The sequence below is a fragment of the Triturus cristatus genome, chromosome 7 (genome assembly GCF_964204655.1).
Source record: "Triturus cristatus chromosome 7, aTriCri1.1, whole genome shotgun sequence".
Lineage (NCBI taxonomy): Eukaryota > Metazoa > Chordata > Amphibia > Caudata > Salamandridae > Triturus > Triturus cristatus.
In genome coordinates, this window is record NC_140590.1 from 1,081,073,840 (window position 1) to 1,081,095,585 (window position 21,746).

The window sequence follows — 21,746 nt, forward strand, 5'->3', positions numbered from 1 at the left end:
AATACACCGCTCCTAAATTGATGGATAAAGTTTCTAAAGCAGCGTTCTTTTGCCACTGGTTTATTATAAACAGCTTACGTTTGTAGGGAAATTGTGTCCTTCTACATTGTAAAGATGGTGCACTAGTAATAGCTCTAATGATATATCCTGGAGAAGTTTTCAGAAAAGATAGACACAAGATTTAATATAGCTTACCAATATATTGCGTAGTTCTCTGAGAACCGTTTCATCTTTTTCCAAGTTAATGTCACCATTCTAAAAGAAACAATGAGAAGGATGGATTATTGTAACGAAAAAGGTAATATAAAACATCTACAAAAAAATAGATTCATGCAACTATCATCCATCAGACAGGGAACAGGGCATCAGGATAACTGCACAGCTGGAACGGAATTGCACAATGATTCCCTGAAAGATGCTCAATTAGGCAAAACGCATAAACAACAGTTGATGGACAGAATGCAGAACAATGTCATACATTCACCCCAGTACAGAGCTCTGCCTAAATCCATCGTTATTTTGCTTACCATGCTATTCCAGTTTGAACCCAGCAATATGCAAATCAGTCTTGACCCTGTGCCTCATGGGAACAGTCAAGCCCGAACTTCCAAGCCAGGTCCTCCTTGGACTGAAAACAAGCAATTAGGCAAACAGCATGATACTCAAAATTCAGAGGTGGCTCAATTATTCTAGATCATGGAAAAGGTGGAATTTTACAGACAGACTGGCCAGTGTGTTTATGCACTGTGACTGAATGCATCCAGGCCAAGAAGCCATGTTAAAATCTGCTGGTGTTATCTCCAAAGATGTGCATGACCTGCCCATTAGAAAACCTGCAGCAGTGGCATGGGAATGGTCTTACTACAAAAAAGGGAGGAAGGCTTCTCTGTGGGCAACTATATCTAAAATTTCAGAAGTTTGAGATATTGTGGATCTATACTGAAAATGATGTATCGTGAAAGCTTTTATGCATCATGCCTGAGATTGTCTGGTAAGAATGAGTCAGGCAGTGACATAAGCTAACATGAAACAAGGAAGAGGGAATTTAAGCAAATAAAATCGTGGGTCTTAATTTTTCTCAATGACGTATATTGAAGCAAAGGCGATTTCTTGCGGTTTAAAGCTGAAATTAAGACAAAATTAGCAGTCTCCAGACTGAATCGGGTCAGTTGGCATGTATGCATAAGTGGCATGTCCCAGCCTTGCTGACTTTTAGTTTCTCTGGCCTGAAGTCTAAAATCACCAGAAAGCTCTGTGCTGAATCATTTCACTTGCTTTCTGCAGCTGTTTATTTCCAGCAGTCAATTCTCAATGTGTTCTGCTTGTGAAATATAAGCATATTCAGTCAAGGGCCTTTCTGTGGATGCTGGTGGCTAGGGTGCAGTGGGAGACGGTGTTGAAGGCAGCTGAGCAGTCGAGGAGGATTAGAGCTGCTGTTTGGCCCTGGTTGAGGAGGGAGTGGATGTTGTTGGTGGTGGCGAGTATGTGTTCTGTTTTCCTAAGGAGAAGTGGATGCAGCGCTGGTATGTCCAGAGGAGTTCTGTTGTGTGGGCTGTAGGAGATGCTCTTTCGATCTGCGAAGACTGTATCAAGTGTGTGTCCCGCTGTGTGCGTGGGGGTGGTGACAGGTTGCTTCAGTCCTATGTTGGCAAGGTCTCTAGGAGGGGGGCGGTGTTGGGATCGTCGTGGTTGTCCAGGTGGAAGTTTAGGTCTTCAAGTAGAATGTAGTCTGTGGAGGCGAGGGCATGGGGTGCGATGAGGTCGGTGATGGTGTTGGTAAAAGGAACGTGGGGGCCAGGCAGCCTGTAGATGAGGGTTCCGCTTAGAGTCGTTTTGGGGTTGGTTTGGTTCTGGAAGTGGAGATGTTCCATGAGGGTCATAGCGTCGTCCAGGTCGGTGGTTGTCATGCGGAGGGAGCTTTTGTGGACAATGGCGATGCCTCGTACTGGGCGGTCTTTTCTCAAGATCTTGTATCCTGGGGAATGGCAGTTGCGAGGTCGGGCGCAGAGTTGGCTTTGGTCCAAGTTACTTTGAGGAAGGCAACATCGGACGTGTGGGTGTTAAGGAAGTCTCAGATTTCTATGGTGTGCTTGTGTAGGGAGCACATGTTGAGGAGGATACAGTTCAGTGGTTAGTTTGTGATGATGTCCGGTAGGCTGGGGGCCGCTACTGGAGTCCGGAGATGGGTGAAGGTGCAGCGGCAGTGTCGGCAGGAGATCGGGCTTTGGGTGTCGCTAGGTGTCGAGAGCTGGCATTTGTTGCTGCATCTGAAGTTGAGAGAGCGAAGGGTGATGGAGTCGTAGCGGAGGTGGGTCAGAGGACCAGGGTTCCTGGTGCTGGTGGTGGTCGGGTCACGAACGGGTGCAGACAGGCGTGCCTTTGGTGCACCAGTGACGCAGCTGCCCAGCGGCTGCCATTAAGTAGGGGTTGGGGGGGCGGTCAGCTGGGATGTGGTAGCAGGAGTGGGAAGGACACACTGGAGGGGCCACCAGGGCTGCAGCGGCAGGGAGAGCGAAACTGTAAAAGAGAGAGCAAAAGAAAAAAAGAGGGCACATAAGAGAAAATAGAAAGTAAAAAGGGAAGGGGGAGAACAAAAGAGAGAAGAGGGAGCAAAAGAGAAAAGAGAGAGCACAAGAGAAAATAGGGAGCAAAAGGGGAAAGAGAGAGCACAAGAGAAAAGAGGGAGCAAAAGAGAAAAGAGAGAGGAAAAAAGAGATAAGAGGGCACAGGAAAAAAAAGCGGAAGAGCGGAAGAGCAGAGTGCTCTTCCACTGGACCACTAGGGATGAGGTGCAGGCAGGAGAATGCGGGTGGAGGAGGGCCTCAAACCTATGGCAGAACGGAGAGCACAGGTCTCTTAGGACAGCACTTAGTGGTGGAGATGCGCGGGAGAGAGCAGTCACACTGATCAGGTCAGTGTTCTTGTTCTTCTTGCCACACATCGGCCACCATTAAGTTGGGGTCGATGGAGGGTGGTCAGCTGGGAGGTGGGAAGTACACGCTGGAGAGGGATGGGCCACAGGGGCCAGCAGCAGCAGAGAGCGCAAAACTGTAAAAGAGAGAGCAAAAGAGAAAAAGAGGGAGCAAAAGAGAAAAGAGAGAGCAAAAAGAGAAAGGAGAGAGCAAAAGAGAAAAGACGAAGCAAAAGTGAAAAAAGAGCGCACAAGATAAAAGAGGGAGCAAAAGAGAAAAGAAAGAGCATAAGAGAAAAGAGAGAGCACAACAGAAAAAAGGGAGCAAAGAGAAAAGAGGCTGCAGAGGGCACAGAAAAAAGCAGAACAGCAGAAGAGCAGAGTGGTCTCCCACTGGACCACCAGGGATGAGGCGCAGGCATAAGCTTACGGGTGGACAAGGGCCTCAAACCTATGGCAGAAAGGAGAGCACAGGTCTCTCAGGGCAGCACTTAGAGATGAAGCTGCGTGGGGTAGAGCAGTCACACTCATAGCGTGGGAAGTGTTTTAAAATAAAAATGTATTTTAATATTTTAAAAATGTGTATTTAATATGTATATTTTGTAATTGGTTAGTTGGATTATTGTCAATTTTATTTATAAGTGAATGTGTATGTAATTTTTTTAATGTTTTTAAAGTATCACATTTAATGTGTTTTAATATAAATTTTTGTGTCATGTTTGTGCGTATTTTATAAACAATAGATTTTTAAACGTTTATTCAATCCTATTTTGCATTTTGGGGTAGGTTGTTGAGTTTGTAGAGCAGGGTCAGAAGTATTTTAAGTATATGTTTTAATGCTTTAAATTCATCAATTATATGTTAATATGTTAAGTTGTTAATTAAATATGAAAATTATCTACATATATTTTTGGGGAACAATTCATAATTATTTCGGTCTTTTATATAATTGTTGAACATGTATTTCAAAATGTGTTTTATTTATTTCTTTTGATTATTTTTTGTTTGTGTTTGTTCTGTATTATAACTTATTATAATTAGTTTTTGATGGTATATTTTTGTCGGTTTGTTTGATTTGTAGGTAAGGCTTTGGAAGTATTTTCAAATATATCTGTATTCATTCTAAAGTGCAATTATTTATTATTAATTGGTAAAACTGTTTCACAATGATGTCATTTAAGTGATAAGTGAATTATATTGAGAGTTCTGGCACTGGAAGGTTGACTGCTCAGTTTCTCCTAATCAAAGATAATTACAGGAGAGAGGCATTCTTGGACTTGATTTCCCCCCCGGCTGCCAGGAAGCTGTACTTCCAACTGAGAATGGGCAGTTTGCCGCTTAGGTCCTTCACCTCCAGTTGGGATGCAAATAAAACCACAGTCTGTCCGGCTTGTGGTTTCAGACTAGAGGACGAAAAACATGTTTTCTTTTTTTGCCCCACATACCACCGACAAAGGAGACGTTGGGTTAAGCCCATATGTAGAAACCTGGGATTTCGAGAGTGTGAAAAAGCCATGAGAGTTTTGAAATATGACACCCACCCTCCAATTGTATTTGCAGTTTCCCGGTTTCTAAACGCCATGTGGTTACAATGTAGGAAATTCTGTATCTAATTTGCAAGTTTCAACATATCTCTGTAACTATTGAATGTTTATTTCATATTCTGTAATTGTGTTTTGATTCTGATATTTTAATATTGTGATTTGTAAAAACCTATGTTGCTTTTATGGCATTTCGGGCCGAAATAAAGTCTATGAATGAATGATTTATATTGATTTTATACATTTTTGTTATACCTATTTATTTTAAAATTTAAAAATACCTGTTTTAGGTAATTTGCCTTTCCAATTATCATGCTTATTGTTATGTCTGTCTATGGATCTAAAATTTTTACTTTTTTACATTTATTATTAATATTGTGATTTTAAATGCTACATTTTATTTACATTGATTCGTATTTATTATGTTGTATATGTTTTGTTTTCAGCTGTGATAATTATTCAGATCTTTTTTTTACAATATGGTTATATTTATACTTTGATTCTCTGCATTTGTTTTATTATTTTGGTTTTGAATATTAAATGTGATTATTTTAGAGATCTGCATTTTCTGTACTGCTGTTGATGTGCACATGCAAATAGTAAATCTAACTCTTCCAAAATCCAACATTTTCACTAATGTTGCTCAATTTAGAGTGGAAATAATATAGCTGAGCCCTTGAAAGTCCAACACTTTCTGTACTGTTGCTTATGGTCTAGAGGGAATAGTAAACCTGCCCCCCTTAAGTGTCTAACATGTTCCCCACTGTTGTATACATTGGAGAGGGAATTTTAAATCTGACATCTCCAAAGTCCAACACTTTCCATGCTCTTTCTCAGGTTGTAGTGAAAGTAGTAAATATAACCCCTACAAAGTCCAACACATTTACCAATGTTGTTCAGTTCGGAGTGGAAACAGTAAATCTGACTTCTACAAAATCCAACGCTTTACTTGCTATTGCTCAGTCAGGAGTGGGAACATTATTTCTAACCGCACCAAAGTCCAACACTATCCAAACTGCTTCTCATATTTTAAACGCCACTTGAAATTGTGTGTTTCAAGTGTTTGTCTCTCCTCTTAAGGCACTAATTAGTACCTCTCTTTCTGCGGGAATAGTGTCTGAACATTGGAAGTCCTCGTGGTCAAACCCTTTAAAAAAGCAAATCTCATCCCACAGAGGCCAGTAATTATAGGCCTATTTCACTTATCCCTGCTATTGCTAAGTTAGTTGAGAAGTTTGTAGCTCATTGGATTTCTAACTAGATGGAAAAGCATAGTTTATTGGATGAGACTCAAAGGACTTTTAGACAGCATTGTTGAACTGAGTGAGGCTTAGTGACTGCACTGGACCAGGATAAGGGAAACAAGACTCCTTGATAAAGCTAGACCTTGTCACCACTTTTTACACAGTGGATCCTGCTTTCCAAATTAAGCGGTTAGAGTGAATGGGTATTATGCTGCTGCTCTCAGCTGGTTTGACTCTTTTTTTGATGAATCGGAAAGCAATATTGAAACACGCTTACCAGCCATGCACAGTGTGGCAGACAGGGGGTGACCGCCACAGGGGGCCCGAGTTTTCCCACCCACCCCTTTCTTCAATTGGGGCCTATGCATTTGGTCGGAACAAAGGCTCCCATTGAAGTCAATGGGAGTCCAACCAAATTGTATCTGAAAGCACCGGATGCATCGTACTCGGCTGGTTGGACTCTCCAGATTGGATTCAGTTGGAAACCATTCCCAAACCCATTCAGTTGGGAAGGTTTCCAAACGGCATCAGAATCAGGCCCTAAGTTGGAGGTACAATGGTAATAATTATTTTTCTTGTTTTTAAGTTGTATGTATTTTTATTTATGTTTTAGGATTTAATTAAAACAAGTACTTGTGATTATATTTTGAGTTTCTTTATTAAAACGTTTTTAAACGTCTATTTGTTTTAGTAGTTATTGATTATGTATACGTTAGTTTAACTCTTATATTTATATTTTATGTTATTTAAGTGTTTTTCTTTTATCTTTCAAGAATTTTAAATGTAGTCATGCATTTTCAGATTTTTATGATTTAATAAGTGAATTTTATAATTTAAAATATGTTTCTTTTTTAATATATTATATATACACATACATATAGATATACAGTTTATTATCATTTACTTTTATTAAATGATTTAATTATCCTTTAACTGAGTTTGGAGTGGGACTAGTATTCTGAACCCCGTCAAAGTCCAACATTTTCATAGCTGTTGCTCATTATGGAGTGAGGATAGTAAACCTGAGCATCCAAAGTCCAATACTTTTCATACTGTTGCTTGGATTGGATTTTGTTTGAAGTTATATATTTATTCATATGTTTAACTTATTACATTTATGTTGACTTTTCTGTACTTTATATACATATATATATATTATATTTATATATATATCAATTTGTTGTTAAACTTAATACAGTTAGTTTTAATGATAAAAACATTTAAATATATACCTATCTGTTTTTTTGATATTTTGTCTACAGAATTATTGTAGTCAATATTATTGTACTTTACTTAGTAAATATTGAAAGTTGATATTTGTGGATTGGCTGAAAATTGTGAAAATCTTCTATTCCGTGGGAAACTAAAAAACATGTGGAACTGAGAAACCTACTATAAATCCACATAAACTTTGCAGCAGAATAGGATACTTCTATTCACAAAGCTCTGTTGCTGTTATTTACCATAAGACCAACACAGATCACCACAGTAACCTTCAGGCAACATGTATAAAGCAATGCCAAGTCCTATAAAGCAGACTTTTTTTCTATTAGATCATTTTAGGATATCGGAAACATATCATAGATTCCCCTGAATGACGTCACAGGAATAGAATACTTAGGGGGATATTCTCAAGAACATGTGTTGTTATTCATCGCAAAATTTGCTTAACGTAACTTTGCATATCGCAGTCTATTGCGGGAAAATAACACCGTCTCAACACGGCGGCACCATGTGATAGTTCCATGATAACGCACCAAATGACCGCGTTAAAACAAATGCAACGCAGGAAAAACGCGAAACACGAACGCGAAAAAAGTTGCAATGTCCCAAATCACGATACAAAAATCAGCGATAACCAGTGACAGCCCTGCAATTCTATGCCTCATCCGTGAACATGCACCATAAAAGCAGTCAAAAATAAAAAAAATACATAAATAATCTGCGTAGCACCATGGATGTACCCGGACTGAGTGCAGAAGACAACGCAAACCCTACAAGTCCGACGACCAGGCCAGGACCTCGGGTCAGTGAAAGACAAGGACAAGAAGAAGAGGAAGATGCGGTTCAGACCGCAAGAAAACAGGATCCTGATAACAGAGGTTACAGAACACCATCAACCAATGTTCGTCAACTCCACTGTGTCATTGGCAATAAAAAGTGGGATATGGCAGTCCATCGTGGACAAGATGAATGCAGTCTGAGTGCTGAGGAGGACAATGGAAGACGTCAAGAGGCGCTGGAATGATGTGAAGCGCAAAACCAAGCAGAAACTCGCCAACAATCAGAAGCCAGCAATGCAGACAGGAGGTAGGAGTCCAGCGCCACAGGAGGAGCTGGATGAGATGGAGTAAATGGTCTCCGCAGTCATCAGTGTTGAGAAGGTGGCAGGATTTGGGGGACCCCACACTGCCCAACAAGACCTGACACAAAAGCAACAGGGTGAGTAATGACCAGGGACTGGGGGGACTGGGGAAAATGAGCACAATGGCACACATGCAAAATTAAGGGGCCGATTCTGATTCGGGTCGGAGGGGCGCCGAACGCGATCCGGCCGGAAAAACTACGCGCCGTACGCGTATTTTCCGCCCGACTCATACAGCTGTACGAGCGAGCAAGTACGATGCGAGCTACATGAAATTCACCGACCGACCCGTTTCCGGGTCCGAACCGCTCCGTATGTCTCGGTCGTAAGCTAACCGTGGTGTGCAATGGCTGTGATTCACTACCGAGCCAGTACGATGCATGCGTCAGACAGCCTATGCGAGCCGGAGTGTCTGGCTCGCAAATCGTCTGGGTGGTTGCCTTTGGAGGGTCCGCGTCGGACCCCCTGTCACCCGCAGCTCTACGACTTGGACACAGGGGGAGACCCATGGGTCTCCCCAACACAGGCATGTACGGTGCGGATGGCACCGACGCGTACTCACAGTACTTGGCACACTTGTCCGCGACGTACCCATTCAGTCAATGGGAGCCCATGTTCGCGTCGTACGACCGTCTCCCATTGACTTCTATGGGAGTCCGACCAAACCGAGTCCGACAGCATACTGCCGCATCGTACTCGCTCGGTCGGACTGCAGGACTCCGGCTTGGTCAGAAAACACTCCGGATCCGGCTTGGTCGAAGTGCTTTCCGACCCGGATCGGAATAGGACCCTAAGTAGAGAACACTACACACCCACAATGACTCTGGAGCATGTCCCTGATCCCCTTGCCACACTGCAGAACATCTAGGAACAGCAAGTAGGCCCCCATCCATTATGTGCCCAGAGGAGGCCTGTCCCACCCACCCAGCAACGCAGCATGTCTGTGAGCAACACTGACAATGCAAGTGACACTGCATAACGAATAGCATTGCCGCAGTCAATATATCATGAAACGTTGCACGCAACGACACTGAGGTGGCAGAGTGTAGACCACATGGGTATAGGAACAGTGGTCCCAGAAAGCGATAAAACAATACACAAAATTCACATTGGTCAAAACATAAATTCAAATTCAGCACTAGGACAAATGATATTTGCTGCACACAGTGTTTTATTCACACTGGGTATCGAGCCATTGCTGACAGTACTTACACATTATTACATATGAGAGTGCCCCTAGAAGGGAATGGAGAATGGAGGGTAGGGTGATAGTGGTTTATGTGAGGATAAGGAAGTGACTACAGAATAGAGTGAGCATCAAGACAATACAATGGGAGGTCCGTCTCTGATATGGGGGGTCCGTCTCTGATAGGCAGGGCTCGCAAACCTTTAACAATGGGTTGCGAAGTAGTCGCATTGATTTTATCTTCCTTAACAAGGAACTTTGGCCCTCCCTAGTAGATATGGTAGTTTGGGAGCTGACGAGAGCGACCATAACCCCCTAGTTCTTTCCATGCAGCTCAAAGGCATTACCATTCCTGTTAGTCAGGTGCCTGGAACTGCATATGTAGAAGCATATTTAACTAATGATACAAGGAGAGTTAAATGGACTAATGTTATTAAATGAGTGAGTTAGTAGTGAGTGCAACAGCTATTCTTCAAAATTGTGCAACTCAAGAGGAGGTGAACCTAAAGGTTTCTCAGGTCCACAGTGATTTGTTTAATAAGCTTAAAGGCTTTTTTACTACTATGGCCAAAAACCCCCAGATTCATTTGGGCCCGAAGGCTGCCGCGTGGTATGGTCAATCATGTAGAAAAGCCTATAGTATTCTAGCTAGGGCAATAAGATCTAAGAACCGGGGGGATATAAGAAAGGCAAGGGTGGGGTACAAGTTGACCCAACAGAAAGCTAAAAAGGAATGGGACGAACAATACTGGGTAGAGTTGCTCTAGGCTTGTACAGGGAGAAGCATGGTCACTTTTAGGCATCTCGTGAAATGGGGTAGGGGTGAATCGAGCCGTGTGCCAGTGAATCCTTTTAACTACTGAGCAGTGGGTTTCTCACTATAAGGCCCAGTTTGCAACTACGGACCCCACACAGAAAAATTTTGAATTGCCATGTGTTAAACCTACTCTGTATTTTACAAAGAAAGAGGTGGAAACATCATTAAAATCAGTCTCTAGCGGCAGGGGACCTGGGTTGGATTGTATCCCGGCGGATCTGTTCCTCCATGATATAATTAATTGGACATCCTACATTCAGCTCCTTGTGAATGCTATTGCCAGTGGAGCATCTATGCCCGATACATGGTCAGGAGCAGTAATTCTCCCAATTTTTAAGAAAGGAGACCGCTCCAACCCAGGTAATTATAGTCCTATAAGCCTCATTGACTGCATACAGAAAGTTTCAGCTAGGATGGTACTAAGCCGAATCCAGGCCTGGATGGACGAATTTGATATTTTGTCATCACTTCAGGCAGGCTTCCGTTCTTGTACTAGTACTATTGACCAGGTTTTTAGGTTTATCTTAGTTTATTGGCGTGTGGTAATTTTAGGCAGGGCACTATTTATGCTGCTTTTGTCGACCTTAAGTCGGCCTTTGACCTCGTCCCTCGCGCCAATATGTGGAGAACCTTTTTGGAACTAGATATGCCACTTGAAATATTGGCTTTTTTGGTTATCCTACATGATGCTAATTATGCGCAGGTACGTTGGGATATGCAGGGGTGTGTCACACAAAGGTTCCCTATAGAAAAGGGGGTTCGCCAGGGGTGCGTTCTGGCACCAACCCTCTTTTCATTGTATATCAACAAGGTAGTCCAGTATTTCCAGAACTATCCCACTGATGCTCCAACCTTAGCAGGTTTGAAGATCCCGCTGCTTATGTTCGCAGATGATACTTTGATACTCTCCAAGACACAGAAGGGTTTACAGTCTGCCCTGGTGAGATTTGAGGAGTTCTGTCAGGATCATGATCTCCTAGTGAATGTAGAGAACACGAAATTTATGGTCCTACATAAGCACAAGGTTATTAATGGTAGAGTTGAAATGAAGGAAGGTATCCTGGAACAGACTCAGAACTTTACTTACTTGGGGGTAACTATTGGTAGTAAACTTAGTTGGAAGCCTCAGATTAGATTATTGACTCTTAGGCATGCCCAACTGTCAGGTGCCCTGCTGAAGGAGCAGCGTCTCTCTTACACTAAACCTGTTGCTCCAGCCCTTAAAATATATAATACTAAAATTAGTGCCTCAATCTTCTATGGGGCCGAATTGTGGGGCTTCGACAATCTAGCCCCCTTAGTAACAGCCCAAAATACATTTTTCAGGGCATTGACTGGTCTTCCCCAGTCAACTCCCTTATTGCCCCTATTTCTAGATCTTGGCTGTTATTCTATTGAAGATATGGCACAATTTAGACCGGTGGCGTACTGGAGAAGGCTCTGGGTTACCCCAGAGCTGTCTAGGTACGCACAAGCACTCTTGGAAGTTAGGGAGGCTGACAGCATGCATAAAATTTTATGGCTGAGACGGGTAAAAATCACTCTATGTGAGATGGGGATGAGTAGATTGTGGGTAAATCCCGTCGAAAACCCCTTTCCTGCAAAACATGAATATAAGGCAGCATATTGGAATATGATTAAAACGAAGCGTTTTTCAGCCTTAACAAGACCATCATTATCCAGGGATTACTTTAAACATAATCTTGAGGTGGAGTATGAAAATTATTGGGACCTTATCACTTCTACTAGAGATAGGAAACTTTACTACCAATTTAGGGTGGGATCACTTCCCACTCATTTATTTGTTTGTAAATGGCACACCCTGAACCACAGCAAATGTTCAATTTGTCCAACGCAGAATGAATCATTAGCACACAGTTTATTTGCCTGTCCAGCTTATAAAACTCCTAGGCACAGATGGTTAAAACCTATCTGTTTAAACCTGGGGACTATGTTAAGCAGCAAAGCACTAAGGATCCTAAAAACAGCTACTAATGAATCCATTGTGATTGCCGTTGCCAAGTTCTTAAGCTGGATGTGGGTTATACGTGCAAAGGAGAGGAGGCAATGACAATTGTCTCCTTGTATGCTGTTGGGGGCGAATAATATTATGTTTCGTGCAGCTTTGATTATAATGTAATTATGATGATTATATATACCATGGTGGGAGTCTTTTTAGAGATTTTAGTAATTTTAATTATTTATTATATATTTATCCATCTTTTCATTGTGGATCTGCTATCCTCTTGTATATCATCTTTTTTAATGTATAAACTTGCTCCCATTGATGTTTATGAAATTTACCATTATGTTTTTATGTCAAATAACTTGCTTACATTGATAGTTTTGGATTTCTTATGGATTTGTCTTTCATGATTTTAAATCGAAATAAAGACTTAATGACTTGACTTGACTTGACAATACATCACTTAGAAATCACGTGGCTCATTTTTTGAGCCTATTAATCATACTTTAACAAAACAATAGGCAAAAACATATAAACACCTTAGAACCGTAGTCATGTAAACCGAAGGTTACATCTACACTTGAATATGCGCTTAGTCAAAAGGTCTATTATTTACCGTGGGAAGCCTCAGAACAGAGGTTTCGAATAAAGTTTGTAGTTTAATATATTTAGATTTAGACTATGAGGTGGTTCCGCTCTGGATCCTTTATCAGCATTGTATCTTTTCGGATTTTATCAACTATACCAGTAACAGCCAACTAACCCAGCATTACACAGCCAATGTTTAACTTTGGATAAAAGTAAGTGACCATCTATCGGTCTTTTTACCCTCTCTAATCACAAATTCTCCTAGCTGACATTGCACCTTAATCTTTCAGGTGCTGTCTTTCTCTTTTTCGCTCTCACGCATTAGGAGCCCACGCGCCCTTCTCTATTCGCAGCCTCTGTTCTGAGGCTTCCCACGGAAAATAATAGCCCTTTTGACTAAGCGCATATTCAAGTGTATTCAAGTGTAGATTTAAACTTCGGATTACATGACTATGGTTCTAAGGTGTTTTCATGTTTTTCCCTCGATCACTCCCTTCCCCGTCCCCAACACTTGTGCCCTGATGAAGACCCCGGCGTAAGGGATACAACAGCCTACTATTCTTTTGGGGTCAAAACGTCGACATCTAACCAGTCAGCCGGCCTAAACAACAGAGATTCCATAATGTGCTATTGTGTAAAATGATGGCAACCTATTGTTTTGTTAAAGTATGATTAATAGGCTCAAAAAATGAGCCACGTGTTTTCTAAGTGATGTATTGTCTTGACGCTCACGCTATCCTGTAGTCACTTCCTTATCCTCACATAAACAACTGTCACCCCACCCTCCATTCCCCGTTCCCTTCTAGGGGCAATCTCATATGTAATGATGTGTAAGTGCTGTCACCAATGGATCGATGCCCAGTGTGAATAAAACACTGTGTGCATCAAATATCATTTGCCCTAGTGCTGAATTTGAATTTATGTTTTATTTTTGTGTATTGTTTTATCACTTACGTACTGTCCTGTTCAGGGCCGGAGACAGCGGTGGAGTACGTCAACGAGAAAGGAGTACTGCGGGCCTGTCTCACGGAGGCCAGGGATGGTCTGAGGAGGCTGCCAAGATCACGGGCCTCGGGCTTGGAGCTTGCACCAGCACGTGGTGGACACACGCCAGTGTCGGAAGGTGTGCAGTGAGGCCTGGGTGCACAGGGGCAGGCAAGACGGTTCTGGGGACCAGCGACCTGGGGTGCAGCAGGCGCACAGGATCGCAGGCACCACCGTTCACTGTGTTGGCCTCATGGCAGGGTGAAAGTCGCCGCCCTGTCAGACACATTGGCCATTGTGGAAGAGGACTACGCCCAGAACAAAGGGCTTTTTATTCACACTCTTACGCTGGCCTGGCATACGACGGGCCAGCCCACTCCGCTAACGCTTACAGGGGGGGACGTGACAAGCTACAAGGTGGCCTGATATATGCTGTGCACTAGTTCTAGTGGGCACCTTGTATCAGTCCAAACAACCCCTTATGGTGAATTGGTTAAAGACAACCTTTATTGAAAGCTATCCTAGTTGTAGCTATGGAGAGCAGCCTTCAGGCTAAGTCTTGAAGCTTGAAGGAATGTAAAGCAGCTTGTTTTACCAGTCTATAATCTCTTGAATGATCAAATGAAAGAACAACCACACCAGGTACATATTAAAAATATATGTCTTTAGGATAAAACACACCCCTCTAGTCTCTTTATGAGACTGGAGTTTGAAGTACTTAATTTACAAGTTAGGAATCAACAGTAATAGCACAAATAAACGTTTGGGCCCTTGGGGCGTACCAAACCATATACCACTAAAGTGTTATAAGAACTTCGACTGAACTAGACACAAGGCCTAGAGCCTGTAGAATCGCTGGGACCCCAAGGAACCACCCAAGGTAGTGACACAGGGGACCCACGGGGGCCGTGTACAGTGTGTAAACACAACCGCGGGTTCCTGTTAGCTTCTATGGGCAATGTCGCGGTTGGAAATTTAAAGATTAGGGCCAAACCCTTTTAGACTTAAGAGGTTCTAGGGTTTGCACCCATGGGAGCACTGGAGTACTCAAGTTACCTCATCCAGGGAAGCCGGGTGCATAGGTGTCTTTTGGTATCGGGTCGCGTTGTCGATTGCAATGCAAGCTGGCAAAGAACTGCTGCTGCCGTGAAGAGGAGAAGTGTCCGAAGAGATCCAAGCCTGGATCTAGAATGGAAGGAACCTGAAAGCAGAGGGGAAAGAGTCTGGGTCACTAGCCAGTGACCGATGGCAGGATGCACCAATGCCCACAGATGTCGGGTGCCTCAGGTGAGTTGACGGGTGTCTTGATTCTTCAGCCACGAGGTCCAGGAGGTGTCGACGAAGTCCACGAGCCGGATTAAAGCTGTCCCACAAAGTCTGTCGAGTGCTGCGGTATCAGCGACCAGAATGTACCCAACAAGCATTGGCAACGGCAAGTCACTGAAAACCAGAGAAAGGACTGCTGTGCAGACCAGCAAGGTTTGAGGGACTAACCCAGCAAGGGTAAGTCCTGGCATGTCTGGAGCAACCAGGAAAGCCCAAGCAGAAGAGGAGTTGCCTTCATGGGGATCTACTAGCGAACGGGCTAGTGATCGTGAAGGAGCCTCAAGCGGTCGCACTTGAAACTGGCCCACGGGTCACTCGTGGAGTGGAGGCCAGTAATCTTCAGTGCAGGAGGTGCTCAAGGGTCGGGCTACTCAGAGCCCAAAGCAAAACTTCGAGGAAGTCCCAGAAGATAGTGTTGCTGCAAAAGATCATGGTGTCCAGGGGTCATGGTTCCACGTCACCCACGATAGCTACGAGCCTCAGCTTTGTGGTGGACTCAGGGTAGCCTCAGCGAAGTCTGGAAATCTACCTCTGGGGATACAAAGACTTCGGCATCCGGCAGGAGCTTCAGTGATGCAGACCGGTCAGTTGCTTCTTTGGTGCCTGCCAAGCAGATGAGTCCCTCCTTGACCCCAAGGGAGATTTCTTCAGTCTTCTAGTCAGAATTGAACGTCGAAGGTCCAGGATATATGTTGCAGAGTTTCGTCCAGGGTAATCTAAAGTCGCAAGGACTGGGTTCCCATACTTATACTAAGTTTGGGGGGTTGGACATACTCTAGGGACCCACCTATGGGAGGGTTTGGAAAGAGGGGTGGTTACACCCATTTCCTTTGTCCAGTTTCACACCAGAGCAGGGGCAGGTAGCCCCTGCAACCGGTTTGAACTGAACTATGCACAGGGACACCAAGTGTGCCCCCAGTGCAGGACTTCAAAGCACCAGCGAGTGCTCCCGCCCAGCCCCAATACACATCTGCCTGTCTGGGGAGGTGGTTACACCTCCCTGGGACAGGAAACCTATTGTCCAGGCTTCCCCTGCTGGAGTTTCGGTCAGCAGCAGGAGGCCAGACCCGTGTCTGTGGCAGAGGCATCCATTTTGTGATGCCAGGGCTGAGGAAAGTCCTACTGGTTTAGACCAGTGTGAACATGTCTTTGCCTCTAGAAGGGTGGAATGCTACCCCTGCCACCAGAACTGGCGGGGGGTAGTATTCTAAAGCGTTTGACACCAAACACGACATGTTTCCGTGCAGCCATCCCAAAGTTAGCATTTACCGCGAGGTTATAATGCATTTAAGAGTATATGGTCAGGCTGCACCACAAACAGCATCAGAGGAGATACTGCGAACACTGCAGAGGGGCTCTGCTCATGCAGGGGCACCCTCTCACATAAAAACTAAGCACTCTGCATTCAGGATTGTTAAGGCCTGCCATAGGAGTGACTTATTTTTATATGTGTGTGCAATGATAGTGATATAGGTAGCCTATACCACTGTAAGGGGTGAAAGCACACCCTTACCCAGGCTGCAGTAGCAGACCGGTGGTGCCATTTTGGAGTGCTTCCCAGGGGTGGCATTATACATGCTTCAGTCCCTGGTAGGCCGCTGAGGTACCTATGCCCTAGGTACATAGTATTAGGAAAGAAACAATAGCAAACTCTAATACAAATATGCCAATAGTTGCACGGTGTATATATGAACGTAATCTATCATTCAATTCAACATATAGATCCAAAAATGCATATTCATTTGTTTAAGATCATTTATTTATTGTCTTTGCAAAAAAAGGGGAAGGGCGTAGAATATATATACACAGATATGGTGATTATTTACATAAATATAACAAGTAGGCAGCAATTCAAAATTTGATATGCTGATCAAATCTTATGAAAGTAATAATACGGTCAATATATTCGTTGATAGAAGCAATGCAGTAGATGGAGACTATGCGCGTTTCGGCAAAACTGCCTTCATCAGGTAACCGTCTATTGCAAAACAACTATGTAAAACACAAAATAATATAGAAAAGATAAGTGAGCGGTTACAAGAAATTTGTACTTTTTAACATATATATATATATATATATATATATATATATATATATATATACACCTGGCAAATTTGGTCAATAGTTAAATACATAACATTTTGTTGTTAGAAATAGTATACCATATACTAAGGGCTTATAAGGCACTCCAGAATCCAATTAGAAATGTACCTAATGTACATGGAAACCATTTTACAGAGAAAGCAGTACTGGGGCCCTGAATAGCAGGATCCCAGTCCAACTAAGTCATAAACCAGCAAAAAACCAGGCAAAAAGTGGGGACAACCATATAGTCAGATTCCACCTTCCTACAGCCGGTGTCATCCGTGGCGATGTTTTTTGCGTCTGCTATCGCAGGTAAACTATTGATATCGGCTGTTAGCACCAGCTTGTGAATGGTGAGATAAATTTATCACCACTTTGGGGGCGATAAGTGCCGCTAACTCAGCGATAGGTCCTTGAGAATATGCCCCTTAGTGTGCTAGTAAGTAGTTCCCTTCCCTCAATATTTCAATTTATTTGACCCTGCTTGTGGATTACACCTGCTTCACTATTAACTCGAAATCACTTGGGCTTTGGTAGGATCGATTTCTTTAAATTAGAACTCTCCCGATTCCCTTTTGCGCTTTGATTTGATTTTTTGGATCTGGCACAAACCTAATTTTTCCTTAGATGGGACATGTCATGCAAATTAGGTTGATTTGCACCTCTAAACTTCTTCTCAACAGGTACTGAGTTGGAAACCACAAAACTGCTCTGCCTCAGCATTGTTCCTATACTTTTTTTAGCATTTGACCAAGTAAGTATCTAGAATTTCTCTATAACTAGTAATATCTATTTTAAATCAGACTGGGTCCTGTCGACCAAGAACACACAATGTGAGAACTTCATTGAAAAACCAGGCATCTATACAGGGAACCCTTCCTAGATAGTATTCATACGCTCTCAGGCAGGACTAACATTTTTTGGCCCTCTAGATGAAGTGTTATTACTTCCCACAGGCAGAATGAATGAGCGATTTTATGTGCTGGCCTGAGGTAAATGGCCTCCAAGGCATGACCCCCTTGAAGCTTTATCTAAACACTAGGGTTGAACAGATTGCCTAGCCAATGTTTCTACGTAGAAGTGTAGAGAGGTTAAAAGAAAATAATTCTGACTTACTTTGTCTGTGTAATAGCATATGAAATTCGTGAGACTTTTTAGAGTGGCCCAGGGATCTGCAGTCTGAAATAGAATTGAAGGTACAAAGTGAAAAACAAGCATTATATCTACAAAATTGATGATGACTTTTGCTTTGACCCCAAACATAGGGGCAGATTTAAAAGCCCCTTGCGTCACATTTGCACCGTTGTTGCGTCACTTTTGTGACGCAGCAGCAGCGTAAAAGATGCGGCCCTTCACAAAATGACGCATCTAGAGAGCTGCGTCACGTTGTGAAGCTCTGCGCCACATTAAACCTGCGTCAGGTTTAATGTATGCAGGGTGGGCGTTCCATTGCAGGAAGCCCCGTAAAAGTGACGCAGTGAAATCTACAAGATTTCACTGAGTCACTTTTACGTCCATGCTACGTAAAAACCCTGCGCCTGTTTGAAGCAGGCGTAAGGAGTGATGCAGCATGTTAGGCATAGGGCGCCCCTGAGCATTGCTGGATTTGCGTCGTGCTTACGACACGACTCCAGCAATGCGGGACTTTTCCATCAACAGATGCGTCAGAATTTCTGACGCATCTGTCAATCCTTGCGCCATGGTGCGCCGTATTGTAAATACGACGCATCCATGGTGACGCAAGGATTTGGCATGTTGGCGCAGGGAAAGAGATGCATCTGTACAGATGAGTCACTTTCTTGTAAATCTGCCCCATAGTTCGGCTCAGATAAAAATGGTCACCAGATGGATCAACCTAATTTAACTTCAACTGAAAATCGTCTAATTTCTTTAGGACATCTTGACTACATAGTAGAATACAACAGCTGAAGTTACACTAACGTTGAAATAGAATTAAGGGAGGACTTCGGCCTGTCACTTATCCTCTACCTTCAAAGTTTCTTCCAGAAATCGGAGGATTTTCAGTTACCTGTGAGCCCGGAATAAGTCCCAAAGACCCCACAAAAAACCTTTCACAGGCAAAACGTTAATTATGCACATATTTCTGTAGTCCTTTCCAATTCATTTGCCACTAGTAAAGTGTTTACTCCTATCAGTCCTAACCCTTTTAGACTTGTTCAACATCTGCTGACACCAGATAATTAATATACACTTTGGAAGACTCAACTCAAGTCTGACCCAACTCCCACCCAGACCTTCAAGATGCTACAGGATTTTTTTTGTTTAATCCCTCTTGTTTGGTTGAGAAGATTGGTCACGATTCTCACAAAACTCAATTAAAAAGCAACCTACACATATTTTGGCACGGAGTGTGCACAGTTTTTGCCTTTGGGAGCTTTCCCTTGCCAGTTGGACTCCTCAATCTTATTCATGAGCAATAATGAGGATCTGGGAGGAGCCTAGCGCGCAACCAAGATGGCCGCGTAGGTGCGAGGCTCCCGAGGACCTCCGTGACCTCCTACATAAATCCTGAAAATATCCTGTCCTAGATGAGGGGACTGTGTTGGTGAGCCCGAGCTGAGGTGTCACCCGTTTTCCGTTTCCAAATTGGACCTCGGACACCGGCGGGAGCACCGATTGAGGTTTGCGGCCTTCTCCACGCCGGCCCCCCGGATTGGAGTTGCGGGGCGATCCGGAGACAAAGTGATCAACAGCGGCGGGCAGGGCTGGGCGACTCGCGTACCCCGCACTTTCACTTTCGCTTTTGCACCCTCCTTGCTGCTCGGGCGAGGTTGGGTTGCGGGGCGGTGTGCGGTGGTGTGGCCTCGTTGGGGTGCCCTGCTGGCCCGCCGGCTGTGATCCGTCCTGCGGATTTGTGGTGGCCCCCCCCCGGAGCCCGTGAACTGGTTTGTCGGCCTTTTCCGAGGTGATTGGCACGATTTGGGGACTGAAACCATGTCTACAAAGCAAGATGGCGACCGGGCAAAGGTGAAATCGACCCGCCGTGGCGCGGCCCATCAGTCCAACAGCATGGACCGCTACACCCTCCAGAAGGGATCTCCCGAGGTGCCACATCGGTCCCCTGAGGGCCCGACTGATGCTCCTACGCTGCCCGCGGATCTGACCCTGCGAGATGTTATGGGCGCTATCGCCGAGATGAAGGCCTCGGTGGACCAGCGCTTTGACACACTGGCGCAAAAGATTGACTCGGTCCACGTGGATGTTGACCTGGTGAGGGCCGATTTATCCAAGACCAATGACCGGGTCGATTCTTTGGCCCACACCACTTCTGGCCTTACGGCGGACGTGGCGGCCCTCCAAAAGGAGGTGCGCCGGCTCGGCCAGGCGAGCGCCCTGATGGATCGTCGACTGGAGGATTCCGAGGGTCGGGCCCGGAGGAACAATGTCCGCATTGTCGGGGTGCCGGAGGGACGTGAGGAGGCGGCGGCGGACCTGTTTGTGGAGGATCTGATTCTCACCCATCTCCAGCCCCGGGGGCTGAGTAAATTCTTTGCGGTGGAACGTGCCCACAGGGTTCCCGGAGGAAGACCTAAGGCCGGAGCCCCTCCGCGGCCTCTCATTGCCCGGATTTTCAACTTTCGGGACAGAGACGCTATCCTTCAGACTTCTAGGCAACAAGGACCGGTCAGACTTGACAATATGGATGTGAACTTCTATCCTGATTTCACCCCAGCGGTCCAGAAGCAGAGACTGAGCTTTCTCGGAGTCAAACGTCGTCTACGGGACCTGAACCTCAAGTATGCGATGCTTTTTCCAGCTAAGTTGCGGGTGGAGGTGGATGGCCGCACGCACTTTTTTGATCGTCCCGAGGCAGCCGGGGACTGGTTGGACTCCTTGCCCGGGGATCGGGGCCGGGGGGGTGGGGGGGGCACGGTTGGAGGGGAGGGCTCGCCGGATCAGGACTGAGGGATTAATAGTAGGCCTTGCTCTGGACAACATTGTCGTCATTTTTGACTGTTCGTTAAGTCTCCCTCCTCTGGAGGTGGTACGGGGTCTCTTGGGGGCTCTCCCTCCTCCTCTGGGGGACTAGTTAGTTTAATCATTCATGGGGCGACAGGCACACTGCACTTTGGGGGGGCTATTTGGGCTCATGCAGGGGTGCAGGGAGGGGGGAGTTCTGTTGGGATGGGTGGGTTGGGGTGGGGTGTTGTTTGTTTTTACCGCAAGGCAAACCCTTTATTGTATTTGTGTTTTTAAGGTGCTCTCGGGGGGACGAATGATGGCTTCTGTATGTGATGGGGGGTAGGGACCTGACTTTATTGTCCTGGAACGTTAACGGACTGGGGGATAGGATTAAGCGAGGTGTGGTCCTGCAGTATTTGAAACGACTTTCGCCAGATGTGGTCTTTCTGCAGGAGACACACCTTATTGGTAATTCCTTTTGTGCCATGAATCGGCGTGGCTATCGTTTGGTGGCCCACTCGGGCTTCACGTCGGGCTCACGGGGGTGGGCATCATGGTGAAGAACTCGCTCCCGTTGGAAATAGACGAGGTGCGCCATGATGAGAGGGGACGCTACACTGTCTTAGTGGGGAGAATGGAGGGTAAAGTAGTTGTCTTTGTATCAGTGTACGTCCCACCGGGGTTACAGTCCACGACTTTTGCAGACCTAGGGCGCCTCCTCCTTGACCTTCCGGGGGGGCTTCTGGTGGTTGGGGGGGACTTCAATGCGGTGGTTTCTGGGACCGTGGATCATCACCCCCCTAGGGACC

General features: G+C 44.8%; 1 protein-coding gene across 1 annotated transcript in view; it reads right to left on the bottom strand.

Moving 5' to 3' along the window:
- The window catches only part of LOC146811131 (uncharacterized), a 522,597-nt gene that overhangs the window by 279,173 nt on the left and 221,678 nt on the right, over window positions 1-21,746 (bottom strand). The window contains exons 3-4 of the mRNA XM_085615037.1: window positions 18,130-18,192; window positions 196-255 (exon numbers count right to left, since the gene is read on the bottom strand). Of these exons, the coding sequence (XP_085471163.1) occupies window positions 196-255; window positions 18,130-18,192 (123 nt within the window). The remainder of the gene's footprint in view (window positions 1-195; window positions 256-18,129; window positions 18,193-21,746) is intronic.